The sequence below is a fragment of the Morus notabilis genome, unplaced genomic scaffold, assembly GCF_000414095.1.
Source record: "Morus notabilis unplaced genomic scaffold, ASM41409v2 Scaffold1708, whole genome shotgun sequence".
NCBI lineage: Eukaryota > Viridiplantae > Streptophyta > Magnoliopsida > Rosales > Moraceae > Morus > Morus notabilis.
The window spans coordinates 184,722-204,664 of NW_010361270.1; the positions used below are offsets into that span (position 1 = coordinate 184,722).

Consider the following 19,943-nt stretch of genomic DNA (forward strand, 5'->3'; position numbering starts at 1 on the left):
CTTACTTGAATGACTTTGACTCTTTCACTTTAATAATTTTCTCTAAGTAATTTACCACCAAAAACATCAACCAATCAATCAGATAATACTATACGCGACCTGTTTGGTTCACAAGACATGACAACATTGCTTAAGATAGTCTTAGGGGATTGGGAGGTATAGGAAATGATAGTTTTTGTTTAATCCGATACCATGTGTCGTGTTATGTTATAGGATGCTCTTTCTAAAAAAATTTAAAATTTGATAAGATTATAGTTTTACAAATTTGAGGGGTAAAAATATAGTTGTCAAAACTAATTTGTCCCATAATAGTTGCATTTCAATCTGTCAATTTTTGAAAAATTATACACATAAGTGGACGTAGGGAGCATTTTGAATGGTTTTCTATAAGGGGTGTTTTAAACAATTTTGAAAAATCAGCAGCACTTTGAAAAAAGTTCCATATTTATAGGATACTTATGAAAATATTTCATATTCAAAAGAAAATTCCAAATTTTTTGGAGTTTGAGCGAGAACAATTTGAGACAAAAAAAAAAATACTTGAAATACGACAATATCATAAATTTTGAATTTTCCACCCCCAATTCTGAAAAATAGAACAACACATAAACGAAAAAATGACAATAAATTGTTAAACGATTTACTGCACAAATACAAAAGAAAATTGACAATATAACGTGCAAAAAATTCACAAGACAGTCCGTAAAAATATGAAGATTTAACCAACAACATTCAACGTATGACTAAGAAAACAATAACTTGAAAAAGATTTAACCAACAACATTCAAGAACCAGATAAACAATTGAGAAATCGCAAACGATAATCCTCTGAAAAATTAGCAGAAGCCTTGAAAACGACAGACAACTAAAAATTGTAAAAATATAAAATGAAAAATGCTGGTAGTTTCCAAAAACAAAAAGCAAACAAGTTATTTCTTGAAATATTCTTTTTTTATACGCTCAATATAAAAAATTAATTCTTTTATTTTGTGAAAAATGTGTGGGCAATAAATTTATTTGAAAAAGAGTTTTACCCACTAATAGTTCGAAACTGGCCCTTCTAATTAATTCCATTATTGGGGAATTCATGGTATAAACTTCCTCAGTATATTTAGATGTATGTTACAACTTAAACAAAACCATAATTGACAATTCCATTGAACAAGTACGTAAAATACAAGCTCCAAAACATTTGGATATGACCAAATCCTCACTTACGATTACAATTTTCAAAATATGCTAGCTAGTAAAGTAAGCAAAAGAAAATAAATTATTCATATTGCATCCTTGCTAAAGATTTATATGAAAGAAGATAGTGCTGTCATCAAATCTATATATGTCTCCGTACGCCAATTTGAAGAACAGCAGCACTTTTCATGCATCTGAACAACATCAAAACCCAGAAACGCAAAAGAAAGGAAAAAGTACGTAAAATACAAGCTCCGAAACATTTGGATATGACCGAATCCCCACTTATGATTAAAATTTTCAAAATATACTAGCTCGTACAGAAAACAAAAGAAAATAACTTATTCATATAGCTAGTAAAGATATATATATGAAAGAAGATAGTGTTGTCATCAGATCCATATATGCCTCGGTATGCCAATTTGAATAACAACACTTCAAGCATCCTCCTGAACAACATCAAAACCCAGAAATGCAAAAAAAAAAAAAAAAAAAAAAAAAAAAAAAAAAAAAAAAATTTTTTTTTCTTACTTTACTTTGTCATCAGATCCATATATGCCTCGGTATGCCAATTTGATAAAATGTGGTTCATAAAAGTAAACAATAATTTATAACGGCAAACGTTCAATACAAACTTACTTTACTTCTCATGGCCCAACTGTTTTCCTTTGCTTGCTAGTTTGATCTTCTCCTCCGTCTTAAGCGAGCACTGGTTTTGCGACATCGTCCCCCTCCAAATCTTTTGTGAAACCAATAATTGAAGCTTCTGCTGAAAAGAACCAATAATCCGATAGATATTCCGATTACCATTCCGCTTCCATATCCCATCATCACCACCTTCCAATCAATCATTCCATTGTTGTGATCTCCGTCATCATCACCACCTTGATCGTGTTGTGCACCATCATTGCTGCATGATTTAGACAGAGGAAATCCACATAATCCCACGTTTTCGCTGTATGAATCATTGTTGAACGTTTCGAATTGCCTTCCACGAGGTATTGGTCCCTCTAATTTGTTGTCGGAAAGATTTAATATTTGAAGTTGATACAACTCCGCAGCTAGTTGCAATGGGATGTTTCCAAAAAGCTCGTTTGATGAGAGGTCTAACCATTCAAGGTTGCTCAAGTTTCCCAAGGATGGTGGAATAAGACCGGATAGCTTGTTGTGAGAAAAATGAAGGTCTTTGAGTGAATTAAGCTTCCCGATCACTATTGGAATCTCTCCTGTGAAGCTATTACTTGAGAAATCAATGGTTATGAACAGTTTTTGTATTTTCACGAGCTCACGGTCGAATCCTTTAATAACCACTGTCACAGAATAATAGGACTCACCAACATCTCGTTCTCCCATGTATTCTAAGCGTTCTGAATGAGCATCAATCATGGCAACGAAGTTCTCAAAATATTTTGTTGGCAAAGTACCTGTGAAATTATTGTTAGAGATGTCCATGATTCTCAACTTTTGAAAGGGAAATCTGACCTTGGGATTACTTAGAGGACCAAAAAGTCTGTTAGATCTCAATATAAGAACTTGGAGCTCTGGAAGAGATTCCAACCAATGGGGAAAGGACCCGTTCAGCTTGTTGTTCCCAACATCCAAAATTTCCAGCAATTCACAATTGACTAAAGATTGAGGCAACGGCCCTTCCAATTGATTTCCATTGAGTTTAAGATTCCTCAACCAATAGCTTCCTTTTCCGAAGCATGGTGGGATGTTCCCACTCAAGCTGTTGTTTGACAAATCAAGGACTTCAATCCAAGTAAGGTTGCAAAAGAAAGAAGATATCACTCCAACCAATTGATTGTTTGAGATTGAAAATAGAGAAGTTGAAGGTGGTGGAATTGGAAGATGACCTTGAAGCTTGTTGGAGCAAAGGGAAATATACTCTAGACTTTTCGATGGAATTTTCCCAATATGAGTTAAGAGGTTGTGAGAAATATTCAGATTCCACAATGAATCCTTCCCAACGTTCCACAACCATTGGGGAACACTCCCGTCAATTCTATTGTTGGAAAGGTCCAAGTATCTTAAATTTTTCAAGCTTCTTAAAGAGTATGGGAACCCAGTGATATTGCATGAAGACAATTGCAAATACCGAAGGGTATTGGGCAAAACGTACGTGATGGAGTTGACAGAATCCACTGACAGGCTATTAAAAGAAAGTGAAAGGCTTTTTAGTTTCTTTAGTCTTGAGAACTGTTCTAAGTGAATGACACCACTCAAATTATTTGATGAAAGATCTATCCAACGAAGGTTCACTTGCTGAAAAATTGATCTTGGAATATGGCCCTCTAGTTTGTTTGAACTTAAACCAAGAGTTTCTAAAGCATTGTACTGGAATTCACAAATATGACCAGTGAATTGGTTGTGACTTAGATATAAATCTTGTAAAGACGGAAGAGAATATAGCCAAGCGGGTAGTGTGCCATTAAGTAAGTTCCCATATAAGGACAAGGATTTCAAATTCAAAGGAAGAGGGCCCACTAACTTATCACTTTCTGAAGAGTCACAAAGAAATGTTTTCCTTGTAGAATTACTACAAATTTGAGGGAGCTGGCCTTCAAAATTATTGTATGAAAGATCTAAAAAAGTCTGCTTCTCCGGATTGAGAGAATCCCATGGGATTTGACCACCAAAGCTGTTAGAAGAGAGATCTAAGGAAGTGATTTGAGTTATGTTTCCACGCATTAATGCAGGAAACGATCCACTGAAATTGCAATTGCTGACCTCCAAATGATTCAAATATTTTAAACTCCTAGTAAGATATGGTAAATCTATTAGGAATCTAGTGGAAGAAAGGCTCAAATTTCTAAGCGGGGTGGTCCAATTATATCTAGGAAATGAACCAGTGAGATTATAATTATACGATAGGTCGAGCTCTTCAAGGTTTGGAAGAAGAAAAATATTTTCTGGAAATTCCCCTTTCATTTCAGTATGACCTAGATCAAGAGATATCAATGTATCCGATAAATTCACAAAGGAATTAGAGGAGACAGAAGACATATTGACATAACTCAATGACAACTCTCTCAAATTTGTTAAGTTTGCAACAATTCGTTTCAAACCAAAATTCCCTATAATCAAATCATAAGATTGACCCAGTTTAAGTGTAATCAAACGAGCCAAGTAAGAGAATTCAAGAGGGATTTGGCCACTGAAATTAGAGTAAGAAAGGTCAAGGTGAATCATACTTGAAAAGCTGCCGAATTATGGTGAGATTTCAGAACCATGGAGAGAATTATGGGAGAGAATAAGAGTTTGAAGATGAGTGAGAAGGAACAAACTGTTGTTGGAGTGGATAATGCCTTGAAGCCCGCTGCATCCAAGTTGAAGCCTAATGACATGACCTGTGACTTCATCACAAGTGACTCCACTCCATGTGCAGCAATCCCTGCTCGTATTCCAAGACATTGTACTATTAGGATTAGCAATTCCATAGTACTCAGCCCAATAAGAACTATAATTGATTATGGAAAAGGAGTTCTTGAAGTGGAGCAAAGCAGTGCTTTCATGGGGATGACACAGTGGCGAAGGACGGGCAAAGGGAGAAGGCAGAGAAGGTAAAGAGGTTGATGGAGAAGGAAGGAAGAAGAGAAGCAGACTCAACAACTGAAAGAATACCATGATTTTCTGAGAAATATTTATCAAGTGTGTCATGAACTCTGGATATACTAAAATATATATAGTTGTGTGCATTGAGATGCTATGCGAAGATGCATATTTATTGAGATGCTATGAGCCTTAAATATATTGAAAAATTAGATCGTTTCACTATAATGTTTTTGTAAGTCTCGAAAAAAAAAAAAAAACCGAAAAATACAAGGTAGGATCACATTATTGTTTGCAGCGAAGACTTAACGGCAAAGAGTTTTTTTTTTTTTTTTTTTTTTTGTTCTTAACATATTTTTAGAATAACAAAAAGTAAAGCTTTAGTCATCATTTCTTTTCAGTGAGGAAGAGAATAAAAAGGAAATGTGCTTTATGATCCAGTCAATATTTTGTCTTTTTGTTTGCTTTTTTTTTTTTTCCCCTGCTGAAACTAGTTCTACTTCATTTGCTAGTATTATATATTGCCGTGGAAAATAAATGAATAAATAAATGTGTACAAGTTACTGCTTCAGCCCAACAACATCCTCTAATTTTTTTTTTCCATCTTGATCATTTTTGTTTCGCCATTAATTTTTTAGTTCCACTTCTAGTTGTTGACTTTTTTTCTTATCATCGTTAACAATATTGCTTCCAGAACCCACAAATTTCATAAAAATCAATGTTGGAATTGAGAATGTCTTTTAAGGGAGTGTTTCGTATGGAGTAATATATTATTCTTGAGAATCTATGAAAGATTCTTCTATACAATTAAACTTGATAATATAAATTTCTTAAAAATTATATCATCACCTCCTATCACTTTCTCAGAATTAAAATTTCTATTGATTAATGGAGAATAAAAGGAAAAATAAAAAAAGAAACACTTTGCTTTTCTCTAACTTTACTCTAACTTTACTTGTATCTATTCTAATAATTATAAGAATTAAACTTATATTTTTTTTGGAGCCCACAATAAATATTCTTACCTCTTGCTAGAAACTGCTTATCTCTATTTTTGATATTTTCAATAACTTTAATTACCCCATTTGATTGAATTAACCGAGGCAAATTGAGAGTTTTCACCATAAAATTGTGTGCGTTATAGTTTAACATTACAGTTTAGGGTGACATATGTCATGTCTTAGTTGATAAGTCTCACATATTCTATTGTTGGGGAATTGCACTCACTATAAGAAAAAAAAAGTTTTTAACGACGACATTATTAGCGACAACAATTGTCGTTATTAAAAGCAGTATATTTGCAACGACATATCGTCGCAATAAAGAGAACAAAATATTTGAACTACTTATCGTTGCATTTAATATTAACGACGACATGTCGTCGCACCCATTTCAATATTTGTAATGATATGTCGTCGCTAACATCCAATAAGACGAGTAGCCAAAGCCCTTTTAAACCTATTATTATTAATTCCAGATCTGCCAATGTGGGACTTTGTTTACACATTCTTAACAATTTATTCTCCCCTCTCCTTGAATGAAGCTGACAACCATAAGCCCCCTCAAACAATGATCCATCCATCCATCTTCATCAAATGGGAAAGTAGGAAGATCAATTTTTAACACGGTTCATCTTACACGTACACGTGGGTATGTTTGGAAAGCTACATTTGCACATTTATATAACAGATTGTATGGTTGGCCATAAATTGAGAGTATTAGCACCCATTTAAAATTTTAGGGGATATAAAAATAAAATGATAATAGACCTCGTTGTTGAAATAAATTTTTATTTAATTAATAAATAATAAGAATTAATATAGATGATTATAATTTATTACTCATTAGTGATCATCGAACCTTATGATAAAGAAGAGAAGGACCAACCGAGATATAACACTATATGCTATAACACAAAACATATCTATATCTGCTCAGAAAGCCTGAAAAATAATTGATCAAATTGGTTGTGACGTTTTATTTCTTATCTTTCATGGTGTAAACTTTAAATATAATATACTTTCATCAAAAAAAAAAATATATATATATATTTCTATTTTAGGTCACGTTATTCTTTCTCAGCCAGGCGGGGAAGTAGAATACCAAATAAGTACAAGTATTAATAGCAAAAATACATTCTTTGCTATTAATATCTTTTCCCCTAACGGATGCCATCATATATATGTACTGAATTTGCAAAGATAACTTGATTATCTCCTAACTCATCAGACAAGTAGTATGGAGAAATTTGTAATAACAAATCAAAAAAATTCCATAAAAAAATGGAAAATTTGGTCATTAAAAATCAACAAATTCGAGCCACCAATTCTTCTTTTTGACGAGTACTATATATATAGTTTTTTTTTTTTTTTTTTTTTTTTTTTTTTTTTTTTTTTTTTCGGTTCCTCTGGAGGGACTGTCTCTCTAACGTAACATGTAATTATAAAAACGTAATATGACAATTATTGAATGTTATATCAACGTTGGAGAGATGTAACATAATCTTTAGATGACTAACTTTTTTAGTATTACTTTTCCGATGAAGAAAAGTCCATATATATATATAATGAATACAAGTCAGGGGAGAAAAAAAGTTCTTATCGACTGTGTTTACAACTAGTACTACTAAAAATCAGTGCAACTTATTCTATGGGCTAGACTTTTTTTTTCTTCGTCTGAATTTGCCCACTTCCTACGCAATGGAGAGGTACATTTGCTCTAATTTCCAATTGTCATTAATTAGCAGTGGACTTTAACCATGTTCCGCATAGAAATTTCACAACTAATTAATTTCATTTTGTAATAATTAGTACTTCGAAAAGGGGACATCAAATGACCAAATTGAAGTATAAAAATTAAAAAGGTGCTTCACTTTTTTCCAAATGTTAATTAAATCTATTGGAATATATTAACTTCGTTAGACCACCTACTCTATACGTGATGAAATTCGCTAACTAAGAATAATTATTTATTTAAAAAAGAAAAGAAAAAGTGTAGCATCCTCTAGTTAAATTTGAAGTCGAGCCTTTCCTTACATAGAAGATATTATGTATGAATGATGTATTATTAAATTTTTTTAAAATTATTTTTTTTCTTCTAATATTAATGTTACATTTAATAATTATCACGTTATATTTTTGTAACTAGTGTTACTTTGGAGGGATGAAAAAAAGTCTATATATATATAATGAATACAAGTCAAAGTTTTTCCAGTGAGACAAAAAGGTTCGTGTCTACTGTGTTTACAACTTGTATTACTAGAAATCGGTGCAACTTATTCTATGGGTTAGACTTTTTTTTTTCTTCGTCTGAATTTGCCCATTTCCTATGCAATGGAGAGCTACATTTGTTCTAATTTCCAACTGTCAGTAATCAGGTGGTCCATGGTTGAATACAAGTCAAAGTCTTTCTAATGAGACAAATATAATGTACTTCAAATATTATTTCTTATATTTAATGGTGTAAGCTTCAAATATAATGTACTTTCATCCATATACATACATATATATTTCTCTTTTTGCTTTTGTAATTCTTCCTTAGCCAAGGGGGGAAGCAGAATACCAAGTAAGTACAAGTATTAGTAGCATAGCAAAAATGCATTCTTCACCGTTAATATCTTTTTCCCTAACGTATGCCATCATATGTACTAGATTTTTAAGGATAACTTGATTATCTCCTAATTACTCATCAGCCACGTAATATGGAGAAATTTTTAATAACAAATCAAAAAATTTACCTCAAAAAATATGGAAAATTTGGTCATAAAAAATCAACAAATTCGAGCCACCAATTATTCTTTTTGACGAGTAGTATATATATAGGTTATTTTTCTCTCGGTTCCTCTAGAAGGACTGTCCCTTCAACATAACATGTAGTTATGAGAAAGTAACATGAAAATTATTGAACATAATATCGACGTTGGAGAGAAGTAACATAATTTTTAAATGACTAATTTTTTTTGTTTTGTTTTACTTTTCTCTAATATTGATGTTACTTTTAATAATTATCATGTTACATTTTCGTAACTAGTGTTACCTTAGAGGACCCCCTACCGGAAGGACGAAAAAAGTCCATATATATATATATAATGAATAGAAGTCAAAGTCTTTTTAGTGAGAAAAAAAGTTTGTGTCTACATTGTTTACAACTTGTACTACTAGAAATCAGTGCAACTTATTCTATGGGTTAGACATTATTTTTTTCTTCTTCTGAATTTGCCCACTTCCTATGCAATGGAGAGCAACATTTGCTCTAATTTCCAACTGTCAGTAATCAGGTGGTCCATGGTTTATTTGACCGAATCCGCATTGACATAATCAAGAAAAGAGAAACAAAATGGATTAGTGGACGTTATTCATGTTCCGTATGGAAATTTCACAACTAATTAATTTCATTTTGTAATTAGTACTTCTAAAAGGAGACATCAAACGACCAATTGAAGAATAAAAATTAAAAAGGTGCTTCACATTTTCTAAATGTTAATTAAATATATTATTTTTGTTGGACCACCCGCTCTATACGTGACAAAATTTACTAACTATTGTCAATAAAATGAAGAATAATTATTTATTTAAAAAAGAAAAGAAAAAGTGTAGCATCCTCTGTTAAATACGAAGTCTTTTCCTTACGTAGAAGATGTAGAAGATATTTTGTACAAATGATGTATTATTAAATGATAAATAGTGAATAATTATGTGAGGCACAAACAAATAATCTAGTAGAAAGATGTGTAATTTTCTTTTTATTTTGTTTTCAGTTTCTGGACTACCCTATTTAGAACTAGTCATCGTTTGGTTTGTGTTATTGGGATAGGCGCCTATTACTTCAAAAAGTTTAAAAATAGCATCAAATTGAAAATTTTTAAAATTTGTGGGCAAAAATTATAATTTTTCTTTTATAACTTGTTGAATAAAATAAAAATTACAAAACAAAACTGGGCGTGAAATAATAAGGAGGATGCAGTTGTGGTTTATTTTATGACCAAAGTGGATAATTCTAGAGAATGACTATAAACATCACAAACGACAACAATTTAAGGGTGTTACTAGTTTTGCAACAGTCTTTAGTAACTTGTCTACCAAGGTGCCGTGTTGAAGATAAGAAAGAAGAAACATTCTCACAGACAAAACAAAAAATATGGAAATTTTAAAATTATTTTTATGGATAAGTATCACATGCAGGGAAAAAAGAGTACAAGACTTTTTAGTCATGAAAAATAATATCACTTTTTGTAGCTAATTGCAATTCTGGTACCTTATATTCTCTAAAAATTGTTGCTCTCACAGCAAAACCAGTTTGGAAGTCTTCTTATGGCTAGACATCCAACGATTGCTCCTTATGGTGAAATTTCATGAGAAACTTCTTTCAAGAGTGACAACTGATGAATTTGTCCATATGATTTAACTGAAAAGGCAATCAATGAATCAATCAAAAAAAAAATTTCTTTGTAGGTCCCCTATTTGTTTGACCAACAATGTGTCCAATATTATCATCCCAGTTATACTTTGTGTAGAAAAATTTAGTCACATGAATATATATATATATATATATATTTGCAGTTTGCATTGTCATTTGTCTTAGCTTGTCAATTTAACTTTGCGTTTTGTTATTTGTTTAGTGTGTCATACAATTTTAGTGGTTATTTTGCTGTCGTCTTGTGAGTGGGTTATAAATACCCTTATTAGTTATTGTAATGAGGATTGAATGTGGAGATATTGCTATTATAGTTGTTTTCTATTAAGTTTCTCCTTCTGAAATATTGTGTTGATCCGCAACATATTTTCTTATTCAGGTCAATTTAAAATAGTTTTACATCCCATAATTCATGACTTATCATTTGGGTTAAACATTTTTAATACGAATTCAGAGGTCTTATCATGTGTTTAATATGAAGACTCTTAGAAAATAATGTATTGACCTTAATTTCATCGTCGAATTATTTGGTAGAAAATTTAGAGACAGATGTATTCTTAGATGCTTATCATTTTTTCACTAACATAAGGTATTCTCTGGATTGGGACAGTTTGAAATGTTTCACAACTTCATCTAATTTGCTTTAATTAAAAACTGTACATTTGATTCAATAATCTATTGTTCAAATAAAAGAAGGTTTATAACTTTTGCATCAACATATTTATCATATATTTAGATTTTTCCTCTGACTTAACATAATTAAAAATACATGTTCGTAATAATAATTGATAAAACCTCTATTTTCTAAGCGTAAAGATTGATGACACAATAAATAGTACTGAAATAATTAATTAGAACAAACATGGGAAAATTTGAGGATTGAATTGTTTTTAATGTCCAAACAAATTTTTATCTATAGCTTTATGAATGGATTAATACGAATGTTCTCTCTTAGCATCACTATAAGCACAAAATATTAGTCATTTCTTAAGCTCCAAAAGACCTTGACAAGTCCCTCCTTAGTGATCGATGAACATTTTAACAGTACGGTTGATGCATAACATCTTCAACCGATTTTGGTTCTCAACAGAACTATATCTCTAACTGAGTTTTTTATACAAAAAAAATTATATTATTTTCAAAGTCAATATTGCCATGTGGTTTTCAAAACCGACAACAACCAGGTTGATTAGGAGTGTAGAAAACGACCACGGATGTTACAGACTTTGAGGCATCATTTTTAGTGACTTGTCTACTGGTGTGCCATGTAAAAGAGAGCAACAAGAAGTATTCTCAAGAGAAATAAGACATATAAAAATTTCCAAAATAATTATACGGATAGATATGTATTTTCAAAAAACACGTGGTGAGAAAAAAAAACGTTAAAAGTCTATATCATATTTTGGAGCTAATGTAAGTCTAGTCTTTTTAGTGAATACAAGTCAAAGTCTTTTTAGTGAGACAAAAAGTTCGTGTCTTCCGTGTTTACAACTAGTACTGCTAGAAATCATTGCAACTTATTCTATGGGCTAGACTTTTTTTTTTTCTTCGTCTGAATTTGCCCACTTCCTATGCAATGGAGAGCTACATTTGCGCTAATTTCTAACAGTCAGTAATCAGGTGGTCCATGGTTGAATACAAGTCAAGGTCTTTCTGGTGAGAGAAAAAAGCTCGTGTCTTCTGTGTTTACGACTAGTACTATTAGAAATCAGTGCAACTTATTCTATGGGCTAGACATTTTTTTTCTCTTCGTCTGAATTTGCCCACTTTCTACGCAACGGGGAGGTACAGTTGCTCTAATTTCTAACTGTCATTAATCAGCAGTGGACTTTAACCATGTTCCGTATAGAAATTTCACAACTAATTATTTTCATTTTGTAATTAGAACTTCTAAAAGGAGACATCAAACGACCAAATTGAAGTATACAAATTAAAAAGGTACTTCACTTTTTCCAAATGTTAATTAAATCCATTGGAATATATTAACTTTGTTGGACCATCCGCTCTATATGTGACAAAATTTACTAACTATTGTCAATAGAATGAAGAATAATTATTTATTTAAAAAGGAAAAGAAAAAGTGTAGCATCCTCTCGTTAAATATGAAGTTGATATTTTCCTTACATAGAAGATATTTTGTACCAATGATGTATAATTAAATGATAGATAGTGAATAACTATGTGAGACAGAAACGAATAATCTAGTAGAAAGATGTGTAATTTTCTTTTTTCAGTTTCTGGACTACCCTATTTTGAACTAGTCATATTTTGGTTTGTGTTATTGGGATAGGAGCCGAATTACTACAAAAGTTAAAGATAGGGATCAAATTGAAAAGTTTTAAAATTTGTGGGGCAAAAATTATAATTTTTGTTTTATAACTTGTTGAATAAAATAAAAATTACAAAAACAAAACTGGGCGTGAAATAGTAAAGAGGATGCAATTATGGTTGATTTTATGACCATAGTGACGATAATTCTAGAGAACGACTATAAACATCACAAATGACAACAATTTAAGGGTGTTACTGATTTTGCAGCAGTCTTTATTAACTTGTTTGCCAAGGTGCCAAGTTGAAGATAAGAAAGAAGAAATATTCTCAAGGACAAAACAAAAAATATGGAAATTTTAAAAATATTTTTACGGATAAGTATCACATGCGGGGAAAAAAGAGTCAAAATAGCTAATTGCAAGTCTATTACTTTATATTCTCTGGAAATTGTTGCTCTCAAAGCAAAACCAGTTTTGAGGTCTTATCGTTTGGGTTCAACATTTTTAATATAAATTCAGAGATCTTATCACATTAATAGTGTGAAGACTCTAAGAAGATAATGTATTGACCTTAATTTCATCATCAGATTATTTAGCAAAAAATAGGTCTCGTTCATTTCACCGATTCGAGTTTTCAGTTTTAGGTTTCTACAGTAAAAAACTCTCAGAAAATGTCACATCTAACTTTTTATGCTACAGTGATAAGCTCTCAGAAAATGTCACATCTCAGCTCGAATTGAAAACTCGAATCCGCGAAGTGAACAAGGCATTAGTGACAGACTTATTCTTAGATGCTTATCATTTTTTACTAACATAAGGTATTTTCTGGAATGGGACAGTTTGAATTGTTTCACAACTTTATTTAGGGTCCGTTTAGTTCGCTGATTCAAGTTGAGATGTGTTTTTATGTTAGAACTTTTTATTGTAGTAAAACAGTTAGATGTGACTATTTCTGGGAGCTTTTTACTGTAACAAAACTCGAATCGGTGAAATAAACGGGACCCTAATTTGCTTTAATTAAAAATTGTACATTTAATTCAATACTCTATTGTACAAATTGTAATGACCGAGAAAATCCTAGAATTGAATAATGTAAATTTATTTATTTAAGTCAAGGACTTTTCTCAGCAATATACTATCATATTTTGTGACTGAAGGATTTATAGAATTAATATTAGTATTCCTAAATTCTGTAGCAAGTTTTATGATTAGTTCATATTTTAAGAACAAGTAAATTCAATTGATAAATTCTTACCGCAATTAAGGCGGAAGAATTCTCCGTGCATATATAGTTTGAGAATCCTAATCTCAGGAATCTCTTAGTCCAGTATAATGTTAGCAGCGTATAGAGAAACGCTCTGACATTTAAGGAGAAAACCCTTAATTTTGAAACAGATAAAAGAAAATTAAAGGAGTAGTGTATCAGTAAAGAAATTCAGATGCAATATGAGTTTAGAAGTTGACAAAGTCGGGAATTGAAATTTCCTGTCAACTAAGTAAATTCTCAAAAGTCAGAATGAAGTAATAAGAATAGCTATAAGAATAGAACGTCAATGTGTGATTACCAAGTGTTTACTAAACCTTGCTTATGTAAGCAAGATGACATCAAGTAAGCAATTAGAAATTTAAGTTAGGTAAGATACCATTACCGACTTTCAGACTGTAATAAGGAAGGATGTGCACAATGCTGTGTTAAACCCACAAGTGGGCCAACACATGAATCTTAAGGTTAAGAAATGAAAGAGAATTGAAAGACATCAATTCTAGGGTTTTAGAAGCAATCGGAATGAAAAATGGACGAAAAATGGGTCCGGAAGGTCGAATCACGTAAATTGGGATTTTGACTGATTTAAGTGGACCGAGTCAAATTTGTTGACCAAGAGTCGACCAAAACATCACCGTCAAAAAGTTAGTCAAGAATAGTCAAGGTTGACAAAGTTGACCAACTGTCTAAAAAACGTGGATAAAACGCATAACAGATAGGAATTAAACGGAACAGAAATGAGATAATTATTATGAATGGATGGCTAGGATTTAAAGTAATTAAATTAATGAGTGGCTGAGATGAGGACATGTGGAAAGCAAAAAAAAAAAAAAAAATGGGGCAGCCAGCCAACTTAATGACAAAGCAAGAGATATTTATTAGAATTTTTACAAAAAATGTCCTTGGAAAAGTCAAATTTTACATTGTTTGGTCCCTTGCTTTTTGATGGTCTATTCAATGATGAACAAATACATGTAAATGGTCACTTTCATGTGGGAAAGAAACCAACGAGCCTAGCCAAGAGAAATAGAGAGGAAAAAATTTTTAAAGTGAGAAAAAGAGGGACTTAAGTGGAAATCGACGGAATTACCGAGGAATAGCGTCATTGAAGCTTGATCTTCATTCCCTAAGGTGAGATTTCAATACGGTAAGATTAAGATTTGATTGGACAAATCCCTATTGAAACAAAGAAAACGCTCGATATAAGCTCAAAAAATGGTCTCAGAGGTCGGCCCTTACCCCATTCCTTCAGAATGGCGAGCCGAAAATGCTTTTTTCTTTTTAGAAGGTCGGCCCTTACCCCATTCCTTCGGAAGGCAGGACGAAGGGAACAATTAAGTCGGCCCTTTATTCCATTCCTTCGGAATGGCGGGCCGCTTAGGGAGGGGATCCTTTCCCTCCCCCGAACCCCCTCCCCTTCCTCTTTAGATAGAAGGTCATCCCTTTACACCATTCCTTGGAAAGGAATGTCGGGACGCTATTCGTTCGTGCTTCACACCCGTGAATCACTCACTGAAGACTTGTTGATTTACTCCCTGATTAGGTCGGTCGATCACTCCCTCACAGGGGAGCTCTCTCTCTGTTTTGGGACGATCAGAGAGCTCCCAAGGGAGTACGTTCCCGACCTCCCTTACTGAACTACGTTTCGTGGTCCACCCCGTGAACCACTCACTTCAGCAAGTTAATCACAGAAAAAAGGAATCTAATAAGATAAGAGCTTCTATAAAGATATAAAGGTGCTTTCAAGTCAGACTATAAGAGATAAGGGTAGTACCAACCATACTTTACTGGAGGTTTGGAGATATAAGGATAATGCCTTGGTCAAAGGAAGATATTGCATTGGTTATTTTAATTTAAATGGGATTCTAGAAAGAGATAAGGATAAAAAAGATATGTCGAGAATTTGAACTGATGATTATCCGGAATTGAGAAGGCTATAAACGTGGAAGAGAAAGAGATATGGTTTTGATATTTACAGCTTATCCAACTCATGGGAATTAAAGTTGGCAGATTTGTTGAATTTGATGTACAATCTGAATTTGAAATTGAAAAGTGTTCTTGGAATCATATGGAAGATGGAGTCAATAGAGCTACGTGTCTTGCAAAGAAATGTGCAATCCGTTTGATATTTGAACTTCAAAAGCAAGAGCTATATATATATATATATATATACATGGTAATATATACATGACGGTGTTGTGTTTTAAAAGTGGAATAATTGGTTTGGTTATTTGAGATTTGGATGTGTTCGTGTGATTTGGATAAGAGGAAGTTCTCTGTGTTTAATGAAGAACACGTGGAGATCAAGTGTTAACTTGTAATGTGGATAACTAATTCAGATTTGGAAGTTTGCTGCATAATTCGAATTGGAGATTGTGAAGATAACATGAAGATATTTTGGAGCCTATCTAGGAGAGAGAATCATGGAGATAATAGAAAACTTATCGAGAGTGGATTTGAATGAGATTCTCATGACTTTATTTAAAGGCTTTGTTTCAGAGCATATGTGATACGGATTTAACAGAATATCTCCAGAGGAAAAGTCTGTGAATTTGAGAGCTTATTACTGAGAAAATATTCAGAGAGACGTTTGTGAGTTTTTATGAGTTATTGAGATCGTCATTCGGGAGATGGATTTGTTGCTTTAGGGAGGAACCTCTGCCGGTCGAAGGGAGTTCGTCAGGTGAATAGAAGACGTGTGGTGCACGCTAAACAATCACTGTGGAGATTCGTCATAGCGGCGTCATTGTCTAGGAGGGAGTCCTTGAGTGAATAAGTCCGTGTAGTATCTGTAATTTTTGGAACATGGTGAACTGTTTATTGTCTGGGCATGGCCCTGCAGATGTAGGTGTGCGTACCGAACTGTGATATCATATTGTGTGTTTCTTTACTTTCTGCTCGAGCAACTGAACGCAATTAACCCGGATCTTAATTAATTAAGCAGTGTTCCAGACAGTGTTCCAACATTATCTGGAACACTAGACGTAACATTAGATCTAACAAAAACAAAACAATAATAGATTTTGTCGTTGAAATAGGTTTTTATTTAATTAATAAATAATAAATATTAATATAGATGATTATTATTAATTAATCATTAGTGATCACCGAACCTTATGATAAAGAAAAGAAGGACCAACCGAGATACAAAACTATATGCTAAACCACAACACAAGTCTATATCTGCTCAGAAAGTCTGAAAAATAATTGATCAAATTGGTTGACGTTTATTTCTTATCTTTCATTGTGTAAACTTTAAATATAATACACTTTCATCAATATATATATTTCTATTTGAGGTCTCGTAATTCTTCCTCAGCTAAGCAGGGAAGTAGAATACCAAATAAGTACGAGTATTAATAGCAAAAATACATTCTTCGCTATTAATATCTTTTCCCTAACGTATGCCATCATATGTATGTACTAAATTTCCAAAGATAACTTGATTATCTCCTAACTCATCAGGCACGTAGTATGGAGAAAGTTGTAATAACAAAACAAAAAATTTCCGTCAAAAAAATGGAAAATTTGGTCATTAAAAAACAACAAATTCAAGCCACCAATTCTTTTTTATTTTTTTGACGAATAGTATATATATAGGTTTTTTTTTTTCAGTCCCTCCGGAAGGACGGTCCCGCTAACGTAATATATAGTTATAAAAACGTAACATGACAATTATTGAACGTAACATCGACATTGCAAAGAAGTAACATAATCTTTAGATGACTAAATTTTTTTGGTGTTACTTTTCTCTAACATTGATGTTACGTTAATAATTAACATATTACATTTTCGTAACTAGTGTTACGTTGGAGAGACCTCCCACCGAGGGACGAAGAAAAGTCTATATATATATATATATGTAATGAATACATGTCAAAGTCTTTCTAGGGAGAAAAAAAGTTCGTGTCGACTGTGTTTACAACTAGTACTACTAGAAATCAGTGTAACTTATTCTATGGGCTAGACATTTTTTTTTTTCCTTCGTCTGAATTTGCCCACTTCCTATGCAATGGAGAGCCACATTTGCTCTAATTTCTAACTTTCAATAATCAGGTGGTCCATGGTTTACTTGACCAAATCCGGGTTGACATAATCAAGAAAAGATAAATTAAAATGGATTAGTGGACGTTATTCATGTTCCATATAGAAATTTCACAACTAATTAATTTCATTTTGCAATTAGTTCTTTTAAAAGAAGACCTTAAACGACCAAATTGAAGTATAATAATTAAAAAGGTGCTTCACTTTTATAAATGTTAATTAAATCCATTGGAATATATTAACTTCGTTGGAAGGAGACCTCAAACGACCAAATTGAATTATAGAAATTAAAAAGGTGCTTCACTTTTCTAAATGTTAATTAAATCCATTGGAATATATTAATTTTATTGGACCAGCCGCTCTATACGTGACAAAATTTGCTAACTATTATCGATAGAATGAAGAATAATTACTCATTTAAAAAAGAAAAGGAAAAGTGTGGCATCGTCTCGTTAAATATGAAGTCTTTTCCTTACATAGAATATATTATGTACGAATGATGTATTATTAAATAATAGACAGTGAATAAATTTTTTATTTTTTATTTAGTTTCTGGACTACTCTATTTAGAACTAGTCATAGTCTGGTTCGTGTGATTGGGATAGGAGCCTAATTACTACAAAAAGTTAAAAATAGGATCAAATTGAAATTTTGAAAATTTATGGGGCAAAAATTATAATTTTTGTTTAATAACTTGTTGAATAAAACAAAAATTGCAAAGCAAGACAGGGCGTGAAATAGTAAAGAGGATGCAATTGTGGTTAATTTTATGACCGTAGTGACGATAATTCTAGAGAACGACTATAAAGATAACAACGACAATAATTTGAGGGCGTTACTGATTTTTGTATTAGTCTACTAAGGTGTCGTGTTGAAGATAAGATAGAAGAAATATTCTCAAAGACAATAAAAAATATAGAAATTTCAAAAATATTTTTACGGATAAGTATCACATGCAGGGGAAAAGGCTCAAAGTCTTTTCAGTCATGAAAAATAATATAATTTTCTGGAGCGAATGGCAAGTCTATTAACCTTATATTCTCAGGAAATTGTTGCCCTCAAAGCAAAACCAATTTTGAGGTCTTCTTACGGTAAGACATCTAACGATCGCTCTCTATGGGGGAATGTCGTGAGAAATTTCTTTCAAGAGTGACGACTGATGAATTTGTCCATATGATTTAACTGAAAAAACAATCAATGAATCAATTAGAAAAATTGTCTTTGTAGGTCCCCCTATTTGTTTGACCGTCTTTATTAATTTATTGATCAATCACTGATTGACTTAGCAGTCTATCACTGATTGACTTAGAGATCAATCGTGATTGACTTAACGGTCCATCACTGATTGACTTTAATTTATCACTGATTAACTCGATGATTTCTTATTATTAATTAATTTTAGTTAATAAAGAACTAAAATCAATTAATAATTAATCAATTTTAATCAACAAATTATAAATTTATCAATAATAAACCAAATGGAAACTCAAATGAAATTCAATTTTAATCAACAAATTTATCAATAATAAACCAATTTTAATCATAAAATTTATTGTCGTGAGAAGATCTACAATAGCCAGAGAAGATAAGGTGAAATTCAAATTAGCACAACTTGATAGACAACTAATAGAAAAGTTATTAGAGAAGACAATGGAAACTCAAATGTCCAACCCAAAACTCAAGTTACGGTGACTTATAACATGACATACAATAAATATATTTTCATCTTACTTAAAAGACTTTGACTCTTTCGCTTTAACAATTTTCTCCAAGTAATTTCCCACCAAAAACTTCAAACAATCAATTAGATAATGATTCCAAATTTTAAAAAAATTTTAAAAATCAGGAGTTATAGAATATTTATGAAAATATTTCATTTTTTTTTTTAAAATGATTCCAAATTTTTTGGAGTTTGAACGAGAACAATATGAGACCAAAAAAAGAAATCACCTAGAATACAATGATATCATAAATTTTGAATTTTGCGCCGCCAATTCTGAAAAATAGAACAGTACATAAACGACAAAATGACAATAAATTGTTAAACGATTTACTGAACGAATACAAAAGAAAATCGATAATATAACGTGCGAAAATTCATAAGACAGTCCATCAAAATATAAAGATTTAACGAGCAACATTCAATGTATGACTAAGAAAACAACAACTTGATAAAAGATCTCAAACTTCTGTAAAATGACAAGAACTAGATA

The 19,943-nt window shown here is 32.0% G+C and overlaps 1 protein-coding gene across 1 annotated transcript; it reads right to left on the reverse strand.

Moving 5' to 3' along the window:
- Positions 1 to 1,863: 1,863 nt before the first annotated feature.
- LOC21411204 (receptor-like protein 12) lies at positions 1,864 to 3,879 on the reverse strand. Its single transcript, XM_024166181.1, has one exon. It carries the CDS (start codon positions 3,877 to 3,879, stop codon positions 1,864 to 1,866), a length of 2,016 nt encoding a protein of 671 aa, XP_024021949.1.
- Positions 3,880 to 19,943: the final 16,064 nt, after the last annotated feature.